The 23,670-nt window shown below is 43.8% G+C and overlaps 1 protein-coding gene across 1 annotated transcript in view; it reads right to left on the bottom strand.

Annotated features, from left to right (window-relative positions):
- Positions 1-23,670, bottom strand: part of PCDH11X (protocadherin 11 X-linked) — a 733,772-nt gene that overhangs the window by 353,080 nt on the left and 357,022 nt on the right. Inside the window, exon 4 of the mRNA XM_066640189.1 lies at positions 14,030-14,065. Within this exon, the coding sequence (XP_066496286.1) occupies positions 14,030-14,065 (36 nt within the window). The remainder of the gene's footprint in view (positions 1-14,029; positions 14,066-23,670) is intronic.

The following is a 23,670-nucleotide window of genomic DNA, read 5'->3' as shown; positions in this document are numbered from 1 at the left end:
AATTAATTGCTGAATACATACTGCCCATAAGAAGAGCCCTGCTGGATCAGGCCTATCTAGTCCAGTTTCCTGTATCACAGTGGCCCACCTGATTCCTCAGTGATTCCTCATATTTGGATCCTGGTGTGCTCCCTTACGGAAGGGATGCGGTATCTGACATTCTGAGGTAGCCTACTTCTAAAATCTGACTCCCTTATGCGGTATCTGACATTCTGAGGTAGCCTACTTCTAAAATCCTCTGCACATACCCATCATGGATTGTAACTTGTGATGGACTTACATAATAAGTTGCACACAATAGTTGCACTCCACTGCATAGATCTACTGTTTTCTGTACAAACACGAACTGAAACATTAGTTACATGAACTGGAATCATACATTCATTAAGTTCCACCAAAAATGGTCATGGGGAGATTCAGTGGATTGAACTGAATATCAAAGGGAGGTTCCAAAGGTGGGGCCAGGTGGGGCATATGCCAGGGACCCATTTCGATGCAAGGACCTACAAACATACCTGACAAGCCTTGAGGCAGCAAGGGTCTGCGGATCCTTAGCACAACTCAGTAAGCCAGGGCCTATGGGGATGTTTGCTTGGCAACTGGGGAGGAGCTGACCAATCAACATTTACTGGAAACAGTAAATATCCATGTTCTTCTCCCTGCCGTGTCATTTTATAATACCTGGATGTCCCACATCGTGGTGCAGGAGCAGGGGCCAGGGTTTTACAAACTGGGAATTGTAAACTGGCACTGGGGTAAGAAAGAAAATCTACCACAGTCACTGCTTTGTACCATTGGTCAGTCAGCTGGGTAGGGGAGGAGGCGGGGAGTAGACTGCAGCCACAATTAATCCTACTTTGCACTGCCCCTACAACTACAGCAAGGGTGGTGAAAGAGGTTCAGTATTTTTCTACCTCTCAGTTACTGTTCCTTGTCAGGCACCACCATCGGTGCCCAATCAGGAAGTAAACTGACTAACTTGCAACGGACAGGCAAAGGTACTACTTCCCCACCCATTGTAGCTCTGGGTGGACTGAGGTGCCTGGGTGCCATGGCAGGGAAGAGTGCCATTGGGATGTCGCCCGCAGGTCTTTCACTCCACAGCCATCACTGTGATTACCCTTCCCTGATACTCTATATTAGGCCTATTTAATCCATCAGCATTTTACAGAACCCAAACCACATTCCAGTGAGAAGTCAAAGTGCTCCAATTTAAGCCCACTCATATCAGCAAGACAAAATGTGGTTGAAAATCCAAGCACTTTGGTTTAACTAAATTATTGCTTAGGTTCCCCCCCCCTTCACTTAAATGTACTTAATAGTTGGCATTGGAATGTAAGCACACAAAAATAACTCCTTGCTAGCTTTCTCTTCTTGTAAAGATGCCTGATTTTACAAGGAAAGAAAAGCAAAGTTAAGGGAGCCCTTTTCCATTACCCTTACCATTTATATTTTATTTATAACACTCACATGATATACTTTTCGGGCCTAGCAAGACACAGGTTCAAGTGTATTATACTTTCCATTTAACTGCAAGCTTTCCAAGCTTCTCTAGGGATGTAGTATCCAATATTTCTATTAAAAGACAGCATACAGAGTGGAGCCGGGACTCCCAGAGGAAAACAGGATGGAGCTAGCACAGATTACAGGGAAGGAATCTGCACAAAGGAAGAGAGAGCTGGGCTTAAATACCAAGCCTGAGCCATTCCATAGACTAGGAAAGAGAAAACAGGGAATGTCAATGTCCTCACACACCAGTGAGAGCCATATGTGACATGTTTACACTTGCAAAAGGATGGATTGACCAGGTAGGGGGGAGATTGTGGCTGCAATCCTATGCACACTTTCCTGAGAGTTAGCTCAACTGAAGACACTTCTGACAAGAAGCGCATAGGATTGTGGTTTTAGTCTAGAAAAATAGGTATGTTGGAGGCCATGACTTATAAAATTATGTATTGCGTGGATAGAAGGGTGTTCTTCTTCCTCTCACACAATACCAAAATCAGGGAACATCCACTAAAACTGAATGCTGGGAGAGTTAGAGCAGACAAAAAAAAATATTTATTTACCCAATGTGCAATTAATCTGTGGAACTCCTTGCCACAGGATGTGGTGAAGGAACCTGGCATAGATGCCTTTACAAGGGTATCAAACAGATTTATGGAAGAAAAATTCATCACAGGTTACAAGCCATGAAGAGCACGCTCTGGGTTTTAGAGGTAGCCTATCTGTGAATGCCAGATTCAAGGAAGTGGCCTCAGGATGTTGTTTTGTGTGCTCCCTGAGGCATCCGGTGGGCCACAGTGAGACACAGGAAGCGGGACTAGATGAACCTTTGGCTTGATCCAGCAGTGTTCTTCTTTATGTTCTTATGATTAATAAGAATTGTGTATGTTGTGGTCCCAGTCCAAATGGAACTCCTGTTATGGAGTTGTCGGTGGTCGATACTGTCTATATTTGTTCTCACTCTCTCTCTCCCCTCTCTGAGTTTCAAGCAGTTGGTATCCCTTACACCACCAATTTCAATATCCCCAATTGACCAATATCTCTGTTCTTATCAAGAACACTTCCAGTCCACCTTTTATCTTGAAGACCCCAAGGAGCAATATAAAGCATAAGACAACACTCAGAAAATATTTTTTGTCATGGGTAGACCCCACACAGAAGTACATGGTCTGTTGGACACCTTGAATTCCAGCCATTTAGAGCTTAAAAGGTAATAACCAGCTCCTTGAATTGCACCAGGAAACACACTGAGAGCTGATGGAGCTCTTTTGAAATTAGAGATATGTTCACCATGAGTAGCTCTCAGTAACAAGCTGGCAGCACCCAGCATTCTTCAACTGCTGCAGCTTCCAGGTGTTTTTCAAAGGCAGCCCCATGCAGGCCACATTAAAGTAGTCCAAATGCAACATAAACAAGGCATGGATAACAGTGGCCACATCCACATTTTTGTGGAAGAGAAGCAATTGTGTTTTCTAGTACCCTTTCCGTGAGAATAATCCTGCTTCAGGGCCTTAAAAACCAATGGAAGACTGGTTATTACAAAATAAAGGAACCCAGCGTACAGGAGGCAAAGTCCAGTCATCAGCAACACATCACAGGAGGTACATGGGCCATTCAGGCAGTGATCTTTGTTATGGAAAATAGGGATGGACAAGCATGATTGTATTCTCACAGGGGCAATGTTTGAGGGCATTCACTGAGAAAGGAGACTCCCCTAATATACCTGCGCTGACTCAAAGGGGCACTCTTATATTTACTTCCCCTCTTTACTCCAGGATAGCATGTCTTTCAGTGGCTGTTTGCTGGTGTCTCTTTTGTCTGTTTATTTTAAGACTGCAAAACCTACATAAGGTCAAGGCATTCACCTTCTCATTCATTTTACTGCGTAGACTGTTCTGTGAACTTTGGGGTTGAAACGTGGTCTGTAAATATTTTGAACTCCTCAACATTCTCAGCATCATCATTTCTTTAAGAACACTTGCTCCAAAAATCACAACACAGCCCCAGCTGCATTCAGAAGTGAGTTCTTAGAAGCTCAGTATAAGCTGTGTTCATCACACATCCATGAAGGCGAGGGAGGGAGAAAGTGTGTGTGTTAGATATATATAAAAATTTGTGTGGGCAGAAAATCTATATTTCATTAGATATGTTTTAAAGCTCTCATTAAATCATGTTTTATGAATGCTTTTAGTTAATATTTAATTCCTCAGAAAGTTATATATATATTTCAAAATTTGACTTTATAGAGAAAAGTGCAATGCTGATATGGACAGCACCAGGAATACTCAGGCAAATGGTTCCTGACATAATGGAAGTGTCGCAGCGTTAGAGAGATGGGTGCCTTCCGTGGCTCATGCTGAATTGGATCCAAAATACACCAAGTAACACCCTCTTGCCACTTTATTTAGATCCTATCCTTCCATCCCAGAAGTTGGCTATTGGGAGAGAGCTCAACTTGTTTCCAGGTCAAGCCAAAGCAGTCCCCCTGACCCTCATTTGCAGGTACCTACAACTTTCTTCTTCCAGTAGCCAATTCTCAGAAGTTAATTATGTCAACTGGTATATGTGCATTTTGGTTCAAAATGAATGGGTTTTAATGTGGCAAGTCGTTCACATATCCTGTCTTGAGTATAATTCCATTTCAGTGCGAATTTATGTATTTTGATTTTTGCCTTGCAGCTAGCATGTGATTCTGGAATGGGGGGCGTGGCAGGGAGAATGGCAAATGGAAAGCATTTATTTTGTAAGTGCATTTGCAAGATTTTCAGCTAGGCACACACACAGTTAAAAGAAAAGAGAAAAAGACTGCCAAGTTTGCTCTCCCCCCCCCCCCCTAGAAATTATGCACCTAATTGTTCCAAACAACAGCTGAGAAATTGCACAGCCCAGCAGGTCCTTGTCTGGCACAGGGTTACAAAATCAAATCAAATTCACAACCACTGACGTGCCCGAGTCTTGACACAAGCATTACTTTTATCAAAATCTTGGTGTTCTTTCTCAGCTAGTCTGAAGTCAACTCATTCTAATGACAGCGTCCAGGTTTAACAAAACATTAACTTCAGGGAGAGGAAGGCACAACCTCAACATGGCTATAAAGGATCCTGAAAGGAATAATGAAAGATGGATTACCTGTTGTTGCTGAGAGTAACTTATGGGGGATTAAAAACAATATGTGTACAACACAATAAACTCAGAACTCAGATCCCATTTGGATACACTATCAAGATGATGTTCATCTACTTGATATCAAGACCCTCAAATATGAGCAGGGGCTATGATTCCATGTCAAAACCTGGTCCCAGGTTCTTTGCCAGATTTGAAGAAAAGCCTAGAACAGGATCCCTCAAAGCCTTCCAAAAATAAACCTCCATCCCATGCCAGGAACCTGGCCAGAAGTACTGCCCTTTTCTTCTCCATGAAGAAAAAAGGTCTCTTATTCTTGTTCCTCTTTAAAGCTTCCAATCTCTAGGCAGGGAGATGCAGTCCAGGAGAGGTAGTATGGGCTTGGGGGTATCTGAGGCCTTAATACAGCTTTCACTCTTGTTGGGTCAACTAAACTCCTTGGAACTAGCTACAGTGCTATAACTCTGATACACCTTGTGCATCTAAAATTGCCTACTCATTCATGGTTTCCATTGACTAGGCACTAGGCATCGTTTCTAGGCATGGCACATGAAGATGGAGTGTTTGATCCACCAAGTACAGAGTGTGACATGTCATACTAACATGAAGGCTCTATTTGAGTGCCCAGTCTGCTCAACCAAACCACCCCCATTTTAAGGGGGATGAATTTTGCAAATCAGACACTGGTATCATGTAACCCATAGGAATGCCCACTTCTCAATTACACAAACAACATGGGTGTTGCACGCCTGAACCTGGTCACATTCTCAAATATTTTACTGGGGGGAGGGGGGAAGGGGACTGAAACTTTAGAAAACAATGACAAAGCCAAACCAATCAGAAATGTAGCCAGCCTAAAATATGTCATTTTTCAATCTTTTCAAGAGAAAGCAGTCAGACAATCAGGATGAAATGGGGCGGAGTGTTTCAAACAAGTCTACAAGAAGCGTAGCCAATGAGAACCTAAGCAGGTTGACCAGCCAAAGGATAATTCTGATGAGAAACCAGGATTCACATCAGTTTCAATCACCATAAAAGGTGTGAGAAGCAAGGAGCAAGCTAGGAAGGAGTGGCAGAGCTCAGATACACCAAGGAATGGGTAGAAAAAGACACACTATCAGAATCAAAATGGGGGGGGGGGTTGAAAGGATAGTTAAAACTTTCTACTCAAAGGTCTGAGAATAAGAGTCTTCCCTTGTAGCCTTACCCAAGTACAAGAAGCTTTGTTTGTTTATTTTGGCCATAATCTTAGAATGTAGGAGAGATGGACAGTTATGAATAAGAATAGCCCCACTGGATCAGGCCATAGGCCCATCTAGTCCAGCTTCCTGTATATCACAGTGGCCCACCAAATGCCCCAGGGAGCACACCAGATAACAAGAGACCTCATCCTGGTGCCCTCCCTTGCATCTGACATAGCCCATTTCTAAAATCAGGAGGTTGGATGGCTTTTTCCTCCAGAAACTTGTCATGGCTTGAATGTTCTTGTATGTTCACTCAGTTCAATCTCAAACAAACTCCAGCAGCCATAATTAAGTAGCTGCTATGATGCTGCTTCAGTGATACTGAACTGTGCTAAATGCTGGAGCACAAGGTTAATCTGAATAATAGGAAACATATGTTCCACAATCAGCTACCAATATAAGTAGAGCAGAACAGGTGTTCCTTGTTTGTTTTCACAGCTATTTCCTGAACATACCCCCATTCCTTTTGTTAATGTTTCAGCCTCACCTTGTTTGCAAAATGGCATATATGACTGATCTATTCACTGGTGTTCACTAAAGATCAATGGATATCAATTTCCTACTTATTCTTAGCCTGTTTCTGAGCAAAGGAACCTGAGAACATACTGTCTCCTTTCATCCCTTTCTGGGTTTCCATTTGAAGAAGCAGATACCTTTGTTCATGGGAAAGTTACTGCACCAAAGACAAACCCACCCTTTCTTGGTGAGTATCCTGACCCATTATAGAAATAAACAACACTTCTTTGGAGAAGGAGAATGGCAGAGCTCTCTGGTAGAAAAACATTGGGATATTATAACAATTAGACACATCCAATGTCATTTATCACATCATCATAATAGCACCAGTAAAATCTCTGGGCAATAGGTGATGCCATACTAATTTTTTCATGGCTTAATTTCTGTGCTGTTTTAAATTATCTTCCTCTTGTTTTTCTTTTGAACAGCCAGCCAAAGGCACATAAAAGTTGGTGTGTTCTAAAGGCATGTGATACTTGGTTGTTTTGTGGGCTGATTCTTAATTTGTTAAATTAAAAGTATTACCATTAAAAGTGTGCAAGTATTGGAATATCATTCCTTTCTTTGATGTGTTATGATCTTCCTGGATAGGAGCAGGCAAGACCATGCTAAGTGGGGAAGTATCTGTGCAAAATAAGGCTTGTGTTCAATACCATATGAAGGCACATCTTCCCAAATACTAACATAACCCAAATACTTCCTAACATAATAACAATGGTAGACACCACTGCTGAAACGCATTGCTGTTAGTTAACTATTTCAGTAGCAACATCTAGGAAATATGACCACTTTGATTTATGTACGAGGCCAATGTCTTTTTTTAAGCACATTCCCAATGCAAATGAGAGTAAATATGAAAAGTGGCAACAGAATTACACCCCCTGCATCAAACTCTGACTTAACTTGCAACAGGCTTTGATCTAACCAGAGGCCTTTTAAGTCACACCAGGAAAAAAAAAAGCAATCCACATTTTAAATCATTAAAAGGTTGTTAGTATCAATTAGCATATCAAACCCTCAGGATGGTTAAAAATGTATATAGATTTCCAAACATCTTTCATATTTTTTGTCCAAAATGCAGTTACATTCATCAGTGTACCCCTCTGTGGCTTTTAGGGGTGGACTCAAAACAATTCTGTTCCACCTGGTGTTTAGGTGATGGGTTGATGTCTGCCTTCTTTGTAATAGTGTTTTGGTTCTGCAGCCTCTCTCAGAACCAAATAGTGGCCTCCCCCTGGTGTTGTTGCTACTATTATATTTCTGCACAATCAGGTAGGTGTTATCGACTGGTTTGTTTCATCCAGACATCGAGTCCATCCTAAGAGGCTATTTTGATATTATAAATACTGTCACAAAACAGTCCCAGGAAAGCTACTTTTTGCAGCTGATTGATGGTTATTTCTGTGGGGCCTTGTTGTTGGCATCCTTCAATCTCGGAAGACTATAGTGTCACGCTCTGAATGGTGGTTCTGGAACAGAGTGTCCTCCAGTGTGCGAAGCCTGGGTAAAGTAGGTATGGAGGATAGGCTGTTACCCATGCAGCAAATCCCCCCTCTCCACGTCGGTGAAATGGTCCTATGCTTTGGGAATAGAACCAAGGGCGCCAGTCACCACTGGGATCACTTTGGTCTTCTTCTGCCACAATCTTTCAATTTCTATTTGTAAATCTTTGTATTTTGTTGGTTTTTCCAATTCTTTTTCTTCTACTCTGCTGCTATCATCATCATCATCATCATCAATTTTCGCACATGTTTTTGACTGTATTTTGTACATATCCACCTATTGAGTCCTTTCTAAGGTCCTAGGATAGGTAACTAATTTTTTTGTTTTATATGTTTACATTATAAATGTACAAATGTTGTTGTACGTACCTTTTGTAATTGACTGATGGTGCCTGTGCTCATCCTGATGGTGTTCAAGTTCTTATCCAGGTGTTTTGGGACAACATCCAGGACCCCTATGACAATTGGTAACAAGTCTTTCATTTTCTATTTGCAGCTCTTTATACTTGCTGACTTTCTCCAGTTCTTTATCTTCTATTCTCCTGTCACCAGGTATTGTGATGTCTACTACCCAGACTTTCTTATCCTTCTTGTCAATGATGGTTGTGTTTGGTGCGTTGTGTGGTAGATGTTTGCCAGTTGTATTCTAAAAACCCAGAGCACTCTGACTTCTTCATTCTCTACCACTTTTTCAATTTTGTGGTTCCACCAGTTTTGTAGTTCCACCATAAACCGGTGGCAGTTTATACTTTTTACACAAGTTCCAGTGAGTTATTGTTGCAACTTTGTTGTGCCTTTCTTTGCAGACAGTCTGGATGATCTTCTTACAGCAGCTGACCAGGTGGCCCACCGTTTCATCAGCATCTTTACACAGGCAACATTTGCTGTCTGTAGACGTTTTCTCAATTTTGGCTCTATATACATTCATTCTTAGTGCCTGGTCTTGGGTAGCCAAAATTAATCCCTCTGCCTCCTTCTTCAATCTATATGTTCTTAGCCAGTGCCAGGTTTGGTTGTTTGTTGTCAGAATTTCCTGCAACGTCTTTTGAAACTTGAAAACTTTTGTGTACTGGCCATGGAGCATTTTGCTTTGCCATTTTTCTTCCCTGATCTTATTTGATTTTTTTTTATAAGCCAGCATTGTTGTTGTTATTGCATCACCATTTCCAGTATTTAGCTTTTTTTTTTTTTTTACACATAGACCATCTATGCATCTAATAGACCATCTAATGCATCTTCTTCACTATACATACTCTTGTAATTCCCTTTTGTATAATTTGGTGAACTTGTAACATCCCATGCCCACCTAGGCTTCTGGGTAAATAGAGCCTATCGACTTTGTTGCATGGGTGTAGGGCATGATTCATTGTCATTATCTTCCTGGTCTTCCTGTCTAACACTTACTATTATTGATGATGATGATTTTACTTACTGTTTGTATACAGTTATGGAACTTTGTATAACTATGCATTTGCTTTGGCATGGGAAAGGTTGGTTATACATTCTTTAAAGACACACTCGCAGGACTACAGCAAATTTGGAGGATGGATATCAAACTGACATAATTGCTCAACTATACTCATTCTTATTCCTTGCCAGGCAATTACAACATAGGAAACTGCCTATCACTGAATCAGGCCATCCATCCATTAAGCATAGGATTTCAACAGTGACAAAGGGCGCAATCCTAACCCACTTTCCAGTACCAACATAAGGGCAGTGCAGCTACTAGGTAAGGAAACAAACATTCCCTTACTTTGAGGAGGCCTCCGTGTGCGCTCCCCAACTGCAGGATGCAGCACATGCCCCACTGACACAGCTATGCCTGTGCTAGAAAGTGGGTTAGGATTTGGGCCTAAGGCTGCAATCCTTTACACACTGTAACAGAGGCACTCTCTAAAGTTTCAGACAGAGAACAGTGTTTCCCAGTCCTAACTGGCAATGGCAGGGATTGAACGGAGGACCTTCAGCATAAAATATGTGATCTACCACTGAGTTTTCAGCCTTGCTCCTAAGCATGTGCATACAACAAATTTCCCAAAAAGCTTCCCCCAAGAGCCACAAAGATATACTGTAGTACAGTTCACAGCTACTATGAACCTGAACTGATTTTACATGAAAAGAATTGCAGCCAGCTTGCAGTTTGCAATAATCATTTGTCTGAACCAGAAGCTTCTTGGGTTCTTTGCAAAATGATGACATATCATCATGAAGGATTGGTCTACTTGCAGCTATTAGCTATGATCGCAATAATGCACAGGAACCCACATATATTCCGATCGGTACACCTTTGAATAGCAGATGCTGGGAGCAATGGGGGGGGAGGCATGGATGACCTTGCGGCATGGTTGTAAGTTTCCCAGAGCACAGAACTTGATGCTCTGATTTAGAACAGGAACTTTATTTTACTTAAGTCAATGTACAATCCTATCCAACCTCCCAGCAGCCTCAATGGAACCCCAACCAAAGGGAACACACATTCTGTTACTTTGAAGAGGCCTCCATGCTGCCCCTACACTGCAGGATGAAGCACACGCCCATTGCTCTGAACCTATTTTTCAGCCCCGCACTTAATTTCATGGCTGAGCATTTTGTACACATACAGGCAAATGAAACATCAGAACAAATGGTTGCATTTCAAACTGCAAGTGATGGCTGTGAGAATGACAGGGGGGTTGGCAATGTTTGTTTTGTCTTTTAATGCTTCTCCACGCAAAAAATGTCCCACAAGGAGAAAACTAGCATATCAGGGAGAATTATTGCCAGACTATCTCCCTACTGTGAGATTGTTACTGTGAGATTGATAGTTGTCTACTTGCTTAGCATAGCCCCATCTCCAGTCTAAAAAGAACAGAGGAGTGCTTTCCAGGTTCTCCTTTATAACTTGCTCAATCTTTATTTCATTTGCTATGTGGATAGGATTTAGCAGAAATTGGATGCCTTTGTGGTACAGGGGGAACAAACGTCCTTGTGTAGAGTGAGACTGACCCACTGTTACGGAATTCAGACAGCAAGCTGAGTTTCAGTTTATTAAAGCTTTTAAACACTTATAAACCTCCAGAGATATGAGGATTTAATGGATGGCATTTAATGTTAAATCAGTGGTGTAAAGAGAAAGGTTCCTGCTTTGGGTCTTGTGGGACCAGTGGCCTGCCTCCTTTATCACACAGCCTCTTAATTGTAGTGCATCTCAAAATGATTAGATCTATTGTTAGCAACAGGCCTTTGTCAGGGCCGGTGACCTAGTGATGAATAAGAATTTCTCCTTAATTCCTCTGGATGGGAAAGCCTGGAGTCACAACAGAGCCACAGACCCCAATTATTAAGTGATTAATGAAATTGTAATTGCTACCCTTTTGTTCACATTCATCACCTGGCTCAGTACTAATCATCACAGGCGCCCTGAAAAGGAAAATATTTTTGCGCTGAAGGGTTGTAGATGGATGGAGAAAATCTGAGGGGGGGAGGAAGGGGGGAAGAAATACACAACAGGCCAGAATACAGGCAAGTCAATAGAAACCAAGTTAAACAGTTCAGGTGAAGGAGAGAACACCCAACAGGCTTGACATTCTGGGAAAAACCAAGGGCTCTGTCTTACAGCAGCACACAACAGCAGTGCCCCCCCTTCAAAAAAAAGCATCATCTGGTGGTGGCTACTCGTATTGAATGTTAAAAAGGACACACACACAGAGTTATGGATGTTAAATTGATGTTACAAGCCCTATGAGAAAAGGTTGAGGGAACTGGGCATGTTCAGCCTGGAGAAGAGAAGGCTGAGAGGGGATATGAGAGCTTTTTTCAAATCCCTAAAGGGCTGTCATATGGAAGAAGGGAACAATTTATTCTCAGCTGTCACTGAAAGCAGAACTTGAACCAGCAGGTCCAAACTGCAAGAGAGGAGATTTCGATTAGACATCAGGAACAAATTCCTGACGGGAAGGGCGGTTCAGATTGCCGAGAGAGGTGGTGGACTCTCCCTCACTGGTGATCTTCAAGCAGAGGCTCAACAAGTACCTGTTGGAGATGCTGTAAGAGGATTTCTTGCCTAAGAAAGGCGCTTGGACTAGGTGACCTATTAGGCCCCTTCCAACTCTATGATTGATCAGTGTCTGGAATCGGTGGCGTCACTAGGATTCGCGTCACCCGGTGCAGGAGGCCTGCGCATCACCCAATGCAGTGGGCGGGGTAACGCCCCAGGTGGTGGGCGTGGTGGTGGGCAATCCCATAAGGGGGAGCCAGTCCTGTTCCACCAAGTGAATCTACTCTGAAGTAGGTCCTATTGTGGTCAATGGGGCTTACTCTCAGGAAAGTGTGGGTAGAATTGCAGTGAGCTCAAGCCTTTGCAGAGGGGGAGGGGGAGAGAGAGGGTTTGCAGAGGGCGAGCAGGGAGGAGGCAAACGGAAGTATTGCTCTCCCTTGCAATACCGGGTAGATGGGACTCATCAGCCTAGGAAGGCAGCTCATCTAAGAGAAGGAAACTCTGACCTCAAACCTCCACTGCCTTGTGGCTACAACCAGTTGTGGAAAAGGCTTCAGGAGTCAACCTGAGGGAAAATCAGGAGCCGGAGTCCCTGAGGCAGTTCATGGCTGAACACAGTCACGTTCTGGCAACTCCTGCGACGCCGCTGGAACCAACCGTATTGGCGTCTGCCTTTCCATTGGACCATTCCAGCGACGTGGAGAGGGGGGATTTGCTGCATGGGTAACAGCCTATCCTCCATACCTTCTTTACCCAGGCTTCACGCACTGGAGAGGACACTCCAACTTCGCCATACGGCGTCGGCACAACACGGGAAGCAGCAGTTTACCGGTTATAAGTCTTTGCTCGATTGGCGTAGAGCATGACGCCAGGGGCTGCTTCCGACGGTGGGAGAGATCATTGCATCTCATTGGGCAGCTACCACCCGCCTTAAGCTGGGCAGTCCCCAGCCAGTAAGGTGTTGCCTCGCCACGGTCCGTTAACCTCATGGGGTGCGTGGGGTTTAGGGTGAAAACCGACAAGCGGATCGACAACTCTGCACCATGCAACAGAAAACAGAAAACTACTGCCCTAAAGCTGGGCACCTGGAACGTTAGGACAATGACACCTGGCTTCTCTGATGACCTGCAAGAAATAGACGACGCACGCAAAACAGCTGTCATCGACATGGAGCTGAGCAGACTGCAGATGGACATCGTTGCCCTTCAAGAGACAAGGCTGCCAGATTCCGGATCTGTCAAGGAGAGAAATTTCTCATTTAGAGGGATCTGAAGGCCTTAGGGATGGATCTCAACAAGTGGGAAACCCTGGCCTCTGAGCGGCCCGCTTGGAGGCAGGCTGTGCAGCATGGCCTTTCCCAGTTTGAAGAGACACTTTGCCAACAGTCTGAGGCTAAGAGGCAAAGAAGGAAGGCCCATAGCCAGGGAGACAGACCAGGGACAGACTGCACTTGCTCCCGGTGTGGAAGGGATTGTCACTCCCGGATTGGCCTTTTCAGCCACACTAGACGCTGTGCCAGAACCACCTTTCAGAGCGCGATACCATAGTCTTTCGAGACTGAAGGTTGCCAATACAATATACAAGCCTATGCATGTCTACTCTGAAGTAAGTAGACTTTCTTCTGAAGTAAGTCCCATAGTGGTCAATGGAGCTTACTCTGTAGTCTGCCTGCAATAACAATCCCCCAAAAAGAATTGGTGAGATTTCCAGCCCTCCCCAGTGCCCAGTTTAAAATTCTTCTATTTCAGGCATATCCATATAAAGACCCACCTGGCTTTACAAGTGCAGAAAAACATTCCCCTTACCATTCAAGCCTCTTTTTGGTCCTTTTTAGTTGGGGGGGGGGAGAGGCTGCCTTCTGGAACATATGTTGAGCTTCAGTTCCATCGGATCGGGACCCTTCTGGTGTCCTCACTTTCCCCTTTGCCTGGCCTGAAAACCAGGCAAGGCTCGTCTGCCTACTTGTGAGTAAACGCGACCCTGAGGCTGCTTAGCTTTCCATAGGGCTGGGAGGGAGAGACCTCCTTCTCCCTTTTGTGTTTTTTTTTTGGGGGGGGGCTGCATTCATTGGATCAGGACCATTCTGACATCTTTGGAGTCCTCTCAGCCTACCCTGATTCCTCTCAAGTCCTTGCCTGGACTAAGGCAAGTCTGCCTACTCGTGAGTAAACTTGGCCACGTGGCTTTGTTTCAGGCTCAATAGATGTAGCTGGGAGGGAGGCAGGGACCTCCTTCTTATGTTTTTAGGGGCTGCATAAATTGGATCGAGACCATTGTGGTGTCGTTGGATTTCACTCAGCCTGCCCTTTTGGAGCACAGCCATTTTCAACCACTATAGGTAGGACTATAGCAAGTATGCCTACTCGCGAGTAAACACGCAATACGGCTCACTTTCACTTTCCATAGGGCTCCATGCATTTTTTCTTTCCGGTTTGTTGGCCATAACTTTTGAACGAAAGGAGCTATTTCAATTCTGTTTTTTGCATTGCATTCCATTGGAAATTCTGCATCCAATGGTGTATGGCATGATAGGGTAGCTCCAAAAGCCGCGAAGTTAGCAAGTCCTCCCCAGGGCACGTCACCCCCCACGCATCACCTGGTGCGGCCCGCACCCCCTAGCAATGCCAGTGTCTGGAATGGCTGCAGGAAGACTCTGACAGCTGCAGCTGTTTTGAGCAACATCAGTGAGTGAGGAGGAGTGCCAAGGCCCTCTTCATTGTCCTGGCAGGACCAACTGCCACTTGACCCCTTCTCTTCAAGGACTGCATCACCAATGATGTAACTAATCTGAAATTCTACACACTGAGTTGACATGCATAGGATTGCACTTAAGCCTGATTCTGTATGCATCAATCATCACATTTGCCTGGCTCCACCTCTGTAGTGCATCCTCCTCCTCCTATCTATCTCTTGTTTTTAGAGAAGTCCCCTTGAAAGCCCTTGAGTCCCCTTGAAACCAGGAACCATCTTCTTAGTTTACATAAATAATAAGTTTGCATAAATTATTATACACATAATAATAAGTGCTCTTACAAATCCTGCAACTTTGGTTGCATCACCAAAACTATAGCCCACCACCCTTATCCCTACCACAGTGACAGGGTCAATGTATCCCAAACAACTGAATCCTGGCCAAATGTGTCCCAGTCATTAATGTTCCTGGACATTTGAGCCCCTCCCTTTTTGTACCTGGGACATTTGTGTCCCAATATGAGTATTTATATTAGATGGGGTTTGTTTGTTGCCCAGTTATAGTGGAATGCAAATAATCAAGGCACACAAAAGAAACACATGTTTAGGGATGTCAATGACTGGGATGCATTTGACCAGGACACAATTGTCCAGGACAAAAATATAGCAGAATCCCCCACCACACATCCATTTCTGCTCCATTCTCATGTTCCTTTTCAAATTAAGGACGAGGAGAAGGAACAATGGTGACAATAGCTGATCAACCACCGGACTGGGGGGTTGGAGATAAGAATCAGCAGCACTAGGAGATCCTGAGTCATCCCTACTGCTTTGCATCACTTGGCTGGATTAAATTCCCAAGAGAATCTCTCTTGAAATCAAGTTATGTTCATAGTTTATGCAAGTATTTTGTGGAATATGGTTGACATGTATGAAACTTGGTGTCTCAAACAGTAGTCACTGTTAGTGCATGCCCAGAAGTTGATCGTGCAGACCCCTTATTTTTGAATGAAACTGTCATTGATTGCTGAAAATTGACTGAAATTTCAAAATGGGAAGTTAAATGGGACCACCTTGGCTCCAGGGGCAATCCACTGGCTCAGGATCATTACATACCATCCAAAGCTGGCTTTTCACTCTGGCTTGAGTAAAAAAGCCAGGAGGTAAGACGCCTTCTAACTTTCCACACTCTACATTTGCAGAAATGACAAAACTCTACAAATACAACCATTTGGGGGATTTTTGTTTTGCTCACCTTGAATAAATGCAGCTACCCACTGCAGTGTGCTGTGAAATAATCAGCCTTTTTTAAAGGACGCTGGCAGTTTACCAACCATAAAGTGTTTCAAGGTTGTTGTTTTTGTTCTCCAATTACGGTTATTTTTGAGTTGCTCTTACCTTTTAGTACATTCTGCCTTTTCCTGTTCCCTTGTTCCCCCTGAGGTTGTGATTACAAGATATTATGTCTTTTGCTGCTAGGAAACATCTTGTGAAAGTTTTCTTCTTGAGGTAGAGGGGGGAAAAGTTATCTGTCCAAGAACAGACTTGAGATATCCCAAGAAAGGATTGAGTTTCCCCATGTGAATTACAGAGATATTACATAATGATGATTTTGTGTAAGCCCCCCCCCCCAATGCTTACAGATTGTCAGTAAAAACTAGAATTATAAAAAGGAAAATAAACAAGTTAACGAAGTATGGATTGTCAGCTTTCAACCCCATTTTCCATCCCAGTGTTCTATTAGGGGTAGCGTGAGTACATTTTTCCCCAGCCTGCACCCCTCTTCTCAATTGTGCTATCACTGGATCACACAGGAATGTGGGTGGGTGGACCCACATGGGGTTGACACAAGCCCCATCCAATGAATGTGATAGCCCATGACTGTGTTAACCAAGTCACTGTAGATGTACGTACATTTGAGAGTTAGGTGGATTCCAGAGCATATTTTAAGGTTAAGTGAGACATTAATTGGGTCCAACAGCTGACTAGCACCTCAATTAAACTTAATACAGCAGTGGTTCCCAAATTGGTAGGTTGCAACCCACCAGGGGTACCAGAATAAGGCCATTCCCCCTTTAAGGGGAATGGCCCAGAAATGGGTGCCCTGATGGCAGCACTGCAATTGTGGCAGTGCTGAGAGCTTTTTTAAAAAAAACTTATATGGGGAATCACGCTGACCTCTGAGAGGGTCTGGGAGGTTTGCAGCCCTCTCTCCAGTCCTTCCCACTGCTCCAAATGGCTCCAATTGGTGATCAAAGCCCTCTTCCAGTTTTCACATGAAAACCAGAAGTGGCCTCTGATAGGTGATGTGAGGTATGTGGACAGTGAGCAGGCCTACTGAGGGGCCTGCAAGCCTCCTGGATCCTCCTAGAGGCTAGTGAGACCCCCCAGGTAGGTTAAAAAACAACAACAAAAAACTGTGATCGTTGTGAAACTGGTGCCCCCCCCCCCCACCAATTCTTACCATAGTCCGGAAGTCCAGCAGTTTCCAAAGTTCTGTTCAGAGTACACTACAGAGCAGTCATTCCCAACCTTTTGGGGAGGGGGCAAGGCCCATAGGAGCTTTGCTCAGAGTCCAGCCCCCCTCCCCTCATCAAACAAGGACACAACACAAACACACAAACATGAAATGATTTAGTATTGAACACCAGTCTGTGCCCCCCTTCAAAAGTGCCAGGACTCCCCAGGGGGCCATATGGCTGCAGCTGAGAATGGTCCAGAATTAGAGATTAAAATTCAAAACTGAAAGGTTCAGAATGGTAAAACACACATACTTGTCCTTCAGATAATGAACATTCAAGCCCAAATCCCCAAACACCCCAAGCTAGCAATTTATAGTATCAACAGTTCACACTTGTTATGGCATCGGGCAGTCTTTAGCTTTAAGGGTTAACATTGCTGGTCCCAAAATCCCCAAGAGCAATAGAAGAACTTGGGTGGGCTCAAAGTACACCTAGCTGCTAAGCTGGCATCCTTCAGTCTTGAAAGACTCTGAATGGTGGTTCTGGAACAGTGTCTAGTGTGGCTGAAAACACCGATTCGGGAGTGACAATCCCTTCCACACTGAGAGCAAGTGTAGTCTGTCCCTGGTCTGTCTCCCTGGCTATGGGCCTTCCTTCTTTGCCTCAGTCTGTTGGCCAAGTGTCTCTTCAAACTGGAAGAGGCCATGCTGCACAGCCTGCCTCCAAGCGGAACGCTCAGAGGCCAAGGTTTCCCATCTGTTGAGGTCCATTCCTAAGGCTTTCAAATTCATCTTGCAGATATCTTTGTATCACAGCTGTGGTCTACCTGTAGGGTGCTTTCCCTGCACTAGCTCTCCATAGAGGAGATCTTCTGGGATCCAGCCATCGTCCATTCTCATGACAAGACCAAGCCAAAGCAGACATCTCTGTTAAGCTGCTAAGAGGATGGAAATTTCAAGCTAGCAGTTTGCCATTGTCAGTTGTTCTCATGGTTCCTCCACCCACCCACACAAATTAAGGCTGCAATCCTAACCACACTTTCCTGAGAGTAAGCCCCATTGAACAAAATAGGACTTATTTCTGAGTAGACCTGGTTAGGATTGTGCCCTAAGTTTCGGAAGGGGGGGGGGAATGGTGGTAGTGGAGAGTAGATGCAGAGGCATTCTAAGGTGTTCTCCTAGATCCAGTCTTTCCTTGCCGGACCATCAGAGGAACCCAGGAACAAGTTTCCTGAAGGTTGAAAAAGAAAACACTCTGTTGTAGAGGAAACAAAATAGATTTGATATTGTAATTATGGAAGTATCTGTGTTAAAACCATGAGAAAAAGGCCTAATGCTCACTAATTCAATGCTGAGGTCTCACAGGGAAAACGGAAGATGTTACCCGTTGAATGGTGATGTAACTCACCATCCAGCATGAGATGGAAAGGGCTAAATTGTGTTAACAGAGTAAATAAATAACTACAATGAATGATGAAGGAGATGTAATGAAGTACCATAGGATTCCATTACACTGTTCAGACAGACATTCGGTCATTTAGCATATGAGATAAAGGCCAGTATTATCTGTCTGGCTGTCTGGACATCCAGTAATACCCCAAGCAACAAAGTGAAATACAATTGAGTTACAATGTTTAAAAATAGGCTGCAGGAAATATACAAAATGGTTTTCTTTGTTAAAATTGAGCCTTACGCAGTGTCTGTTTCCGGTTTACTCAACTGGGGAGGTGACGAACTTGGATGGAAGGCACCTGAATCTCTGGCAGCACAGCTCAGGTCAATGACTCCATGCTCCATCCCCTCATCAGAGTGGGATATCATATCAGCCCCTCTTTGCTACAGTGCAGCACCACCCATATAGTAACAAAACCGTCACTGTAGCTCTTCAGATCTGGGAGATGGGATGGGAGAACTTAACAGGAACTTAGTTATTCTAGGCTTTGTTCCCGAGTCTGAACAATGTCAGTCATTGTAGCAACAGCATAGAGTTCCTTGCCTTATTCCAGTCATTTTCAACCACTGTGCCGTGGCACACTGGTGTGCCGCAAATGGTCTGCAGGTGTGACGCAAGAGTTTGGGGGAGGGTCATTTGTTAATAGGACCAAGGGGGGGTGTGAGCTCCCCACCAACAGCACGGTGTGCCTTGTCAATTGTCAAAAAACTGATGGTGTGCCTTGACAATTTTAGTGCCTTGTCAGTGTGCCTTGAGACAAAAAAAGATTGAAAATCACTGCCTTATTCAGTACTCAACCCTAGCCTGGTCTTCTGCCTCTGGCCAATCTGATCCTTACCTACTTTGGTACTTTATCTCAGTCTATTTTCATATAATATTTTTACATTTTTATACCACCCTTCTTCCAAGGAGCTCAGGGTGGTATACATAGTTCTTTCCCTCCTTTTGTGCTCACAACAACGCTGTGAGTTAGGTGATGCTGAGAGAGAGTGACTGGTCCAAGGTAACCAATAACAAGCTTCATGGCTGAGCAAGGATTTGAACCTGGATCTTCCAAGTCAAGTCCATTATTCAGACCACAACATCACCTTGGCTTTTGACCATGCCTGCTGTCTGTAGCCCCTTTGACCTTCATCTGCCTGTTAGACACAGACAGACAGACAGATGGGGAGATTTGGGTGTTCTAAAGAGGATGTAAATAGCAGCACCTCCACACAATTCCAATTTGCCATGTTGCAAATCTAGATGTGACCAGATTAAAGTTTATAAACTTATGCATAGTGTGGAAGGAGCAGCAAATCAATTGTCAGGAGATTTAGGACAGACAAAAGGAATGACTTCTTCATTCAATGTGCAATTATTAATTTATGGAATTTGCTATCATATAATGTGGTAGTGCCTAGTAGCTTGGAGTGATTTAAAGAAGACTAGACACATTCATGGAGGAAAAGTCTATCCGTAGCTACTAATCATGATGAATACACACTGTCTCCAGGTTCAGACCCAGTACATCTCTGAATGCCAGTAACTAGGAAGGACTAGAGAGGGTTGTTGCCCTCGTTTTCTTTGGTGAACTTGGCAACATAAGGTTGGCCACTTTGGGGAATGCAATGCTGGATGAGCTGTTGGGATTATCTAGCAAGGCTCTTCTCAGGTTCAGAGGATGACACAAGGCCTGAGAAAACATATGGTCTGCTAGCTGTATGAAACGATAACGAGACCATTTTTCGTACCCCAAAGATTACCAGTAGTTTTTCAATACTTCCATTCAAATGCTAAAAAAATGAAAATATGGTACACATTTGCAGATGCAGTTTTAGGAAGTTGAAAAGAATCTCAACACATACTAGTGCCTTCCTACAGAAGAGCTCAAGGGAAACATTGATTTCCTGAATATTAGAACTGCATGTTATTAAACTGTCATGCATTTCTATGACTCCGGAGGGGGAGACAGAAGAGGCTGGCGTTTATCAACTGCCCTACATAACACAATTGCATAAATGACCTACTTCGTTCCTCAAAGAGAAGCCCTCAAATTGACAAGTGTGCTACCTTCTGGCAAACTTCTTGATGCAACTGAAGATGCTTGGGTAGAAGAACATCCTCGGTAGCGCCTTGAACTATGGACTTTTCATTGCCTGAAGAAGGTGCTGTCCTTGTGTGGCATGGTTTAAGAGTTTTATGGCACAAGGTCAATGAAGGCATTATGTGGTACTGATACTGTTTTGTGTGTGTGTAAGAGTGAGTGAGAGATAGAGAGCGAGAGAATGAATCGCTGACTCCCTATCTGATTCCAACACCTTTTCACCTAGTTGGGGATGGAGCTATAGCACAAAGGCATAGCAGATAGTAAAGTTAAGGGAGGGGGGGGGAAATCCTATCAGGAACCCTGGAGAACTTTTACCAGCCTGAGCACACAGAACTGAGCTAGATAGTCCAAAGGACTGGCTCACTATAAGGCAGCTTCATAGGTTCACATTAAACAGGAACCACAGGTGGCCTTAACACAATGGAATGCACAGTTTATTCTATAGGAACTGATCACATCCTGCCTTATCCCATAGAGGCTGATTAACAGGAATCACAGCTGGTGGCCCAGTCTCCCAGTGTGCATTTTATAAGAGTTTTGGGTAGGTATGGAGTGGGATTTAGAATGGTCAAATCTTTGACAACATGACTCCCTTCTCACCTCTTAACTTGAGTTGTCATATCCCTATTAACAGCTGGCTGCAAAGGAAATGTCAACTCTTGCTTTCTCATATTTCCTTCTTCCCATCTCATCACAAATATACAGCAGCAGGAACCCAGAACAGACAATAAACTAGATGAAACTCATTTCCCCTAAGGATTCAGGTGCTCACATACTGAGAGCACTATAAGCTGCCCTGCGTGATGCCTTGTGTTGCCATAGAAGAGACTGCCAGCATCTGCTCCTAATCAGAAAAATTTAATTCAATCTCCACATGGCCAGCTCTCCTTATGCCATCACATTATTTCTATGAATGGAAAATGAACGGTTTTGTCCCTGGTCAGACGCGACGTGGCAAGAGAACAGGTCCCCTCTGATTCTGAGCAGCACGTGCCAGGACAGAGGACAGAATGCTAAGCAGGGCTCCTTCTCAGTGCAGATGCTGTAGGTGTTCTGTGCTAGTCATTTGTAGTTATTATGAATGGTCTTTCAGGAATTGAACAGGGGAAATGGGGGGCAGACTCTGCATATTTTGTGCAGACCTTGTAACCATTAGCCAGATTTACCTGTTCTGTTTTGTCTTTGCTGGAAAATGGGGGGGGGGGGTGTTGTAAAAAACAAACACAGAGATCCCTTTCATGCTAATCTCACTGAAAGCCAGACTGTCAAAATTAAGAATTCATTTAGACATCATAGGATGTTGCAAATAAGAATGATTTGGGATGTAAGGCTCTGCAATTTTATTTTCCTGTCTGGGAACTTATTCTCTCCAGGAATGAGAAGGGAAACTGCCACAGGAAAGTAGGCTCACTGTGAAAGAACAACCCCCCCCCCCAGTCGCCTTTCTTCTTGCAAAAAAGAATTACTTTAGAAAGCCTACTAATGCTCACAGTTAGAGAGTTAATTGCATGACAGGCTGCATGGGTGATCGCTAAAAGCAGACAGGAGATCCAGAAGAGCACACTTACAGGCTGCAAACCTATGCACGCTGTCTAGGAGCAAGTCCCATTTAAGATAGTGAGGCTTACTGTGGTGTAAATTGGACTGTATTCAGCAGTAGTAGTGGAACAAAAACAACTGATTGCTACTACTAGTAGTACAACAATAACAACTTACTACTACTACTACTACTACTACTACTACTACTACTACTGTAGTACTACTAGTGGCAGTGGTGGTGGTGGATGTGATCTTTCTACTGCTGTGGAATTCACACTTGACTTACTCAAATTCATACCTTCCCTCACTTTGCAAATGGAAACATGGACAGTTCTGTGTGCTTTAACACCCCTATTAACTCAAAAAGGTTCAGCTGGGTGCAGCAGAACCAATTTTCCACTCAGCCAAACTGAGGGAAGTTCAATACTATATGCTGGCTGGCCAACTTTCTAGTCAGTCTGTAATCCCATGTTTGAAACTTGCAAGGCAGTGTGGTGTAGTGGTTAGAGTGTTGGGCTAAGTTTGGGGATACCTGAGTTGCAAACTTAGAATCAATTAAATTCCAAGCTGCAAACTCAAAATTAATTGCAAACTTAATTCTTGGAATCATCGCTGATCTGAAGTCTGCACTCACATGGATGCATGTTACCACAAACACAGGTTATTTGCAAGTCTACTCCAGTGGGCGCCACCAAGACAACACATGAAAAACACCTGTTGCTTCTGTTTTGTCAGAAGCACCTGAAAAAAAAGCATGTGCTTCTGTTTTGGGACGGTGCAGTGAGAGGAATCAGTCTAGGCTGCTGTAACCTGGGCAGAGATTTCTTCAAGCCACTTTGCAATGAAATTTAAGCACAGGGGGGTGGGGATGGGGGGGTGAGGCATACATTATGTTGCGGAAAAAAAATCAAATGAGCACCAACCCCCTTTGCACTGCCCATGAATGCCAACAAAGGAACCCTGGAACTTGACGAAATATGTGGCAAGGTGAGTGTAAAGTCTGAACTGTTTGATCAGCAACACTTGTTCTGTAGTTGGCAGCTATTTAATGCTTGTGTTTTGAAGGCACTCAGTGTGAGATCAGATTCATTTTGCACACAGTGCAGAATTCCTTCTCAGAACAGTCAACCTCTTGGCCCCTTAGCTTTCCCTCAAGAAAGGAGGAATTCTGAAGGCAACATCTAATGGCCCAAGGAACTGTTCAGTAGGTGCTGGTTTTTTTGGGGGGGACGTGGGGGTTAGAAATCAGAGTTCCACTGTCCTGCTCTTGTAATGATCAAACCCAAATGAAAAGCAGAACAAATTAATAATACAGAGAGGTAGGAAATGTACTGAGGATGGGAACTGCCTCAGTCTACTAGTGCTAACAAGAAAAAAAGAAATGGAATTTCAGCATTTGGCTCAAGCTCACAGGGCCTAAATTTTAGATATGAGCTTTAATATTCTTTTACTAAAATTACACCCATATTTTGTTCACCAAAGCACTCAAAAATACCACACCACTCCTCTGGAATACAAAATATGCATATATTTCAAAGGAACATCACTAAAAACTCAGTTTAGAGAC

This window comes from Tiliqua scincoides, chromosome 12 (assembly GCF_035046505.1).
Source record: "Tiliqua scincoides isolate rTilSci1 chromosome 12, rTilSci1.hap2, whole genome shotgun sequence".
Lineage (NCBI taxonomy): Eukaryota > Metazoa > Chordata > Lepidosauria > Squamata > Scincidae > Tiliqua > Tiliqua scincoides.
The sequence above is the reverse complement of the archived record's forward strand: the minus strand, read 5'-3'. Positions and strand labels throughout refer to the sequence as shown.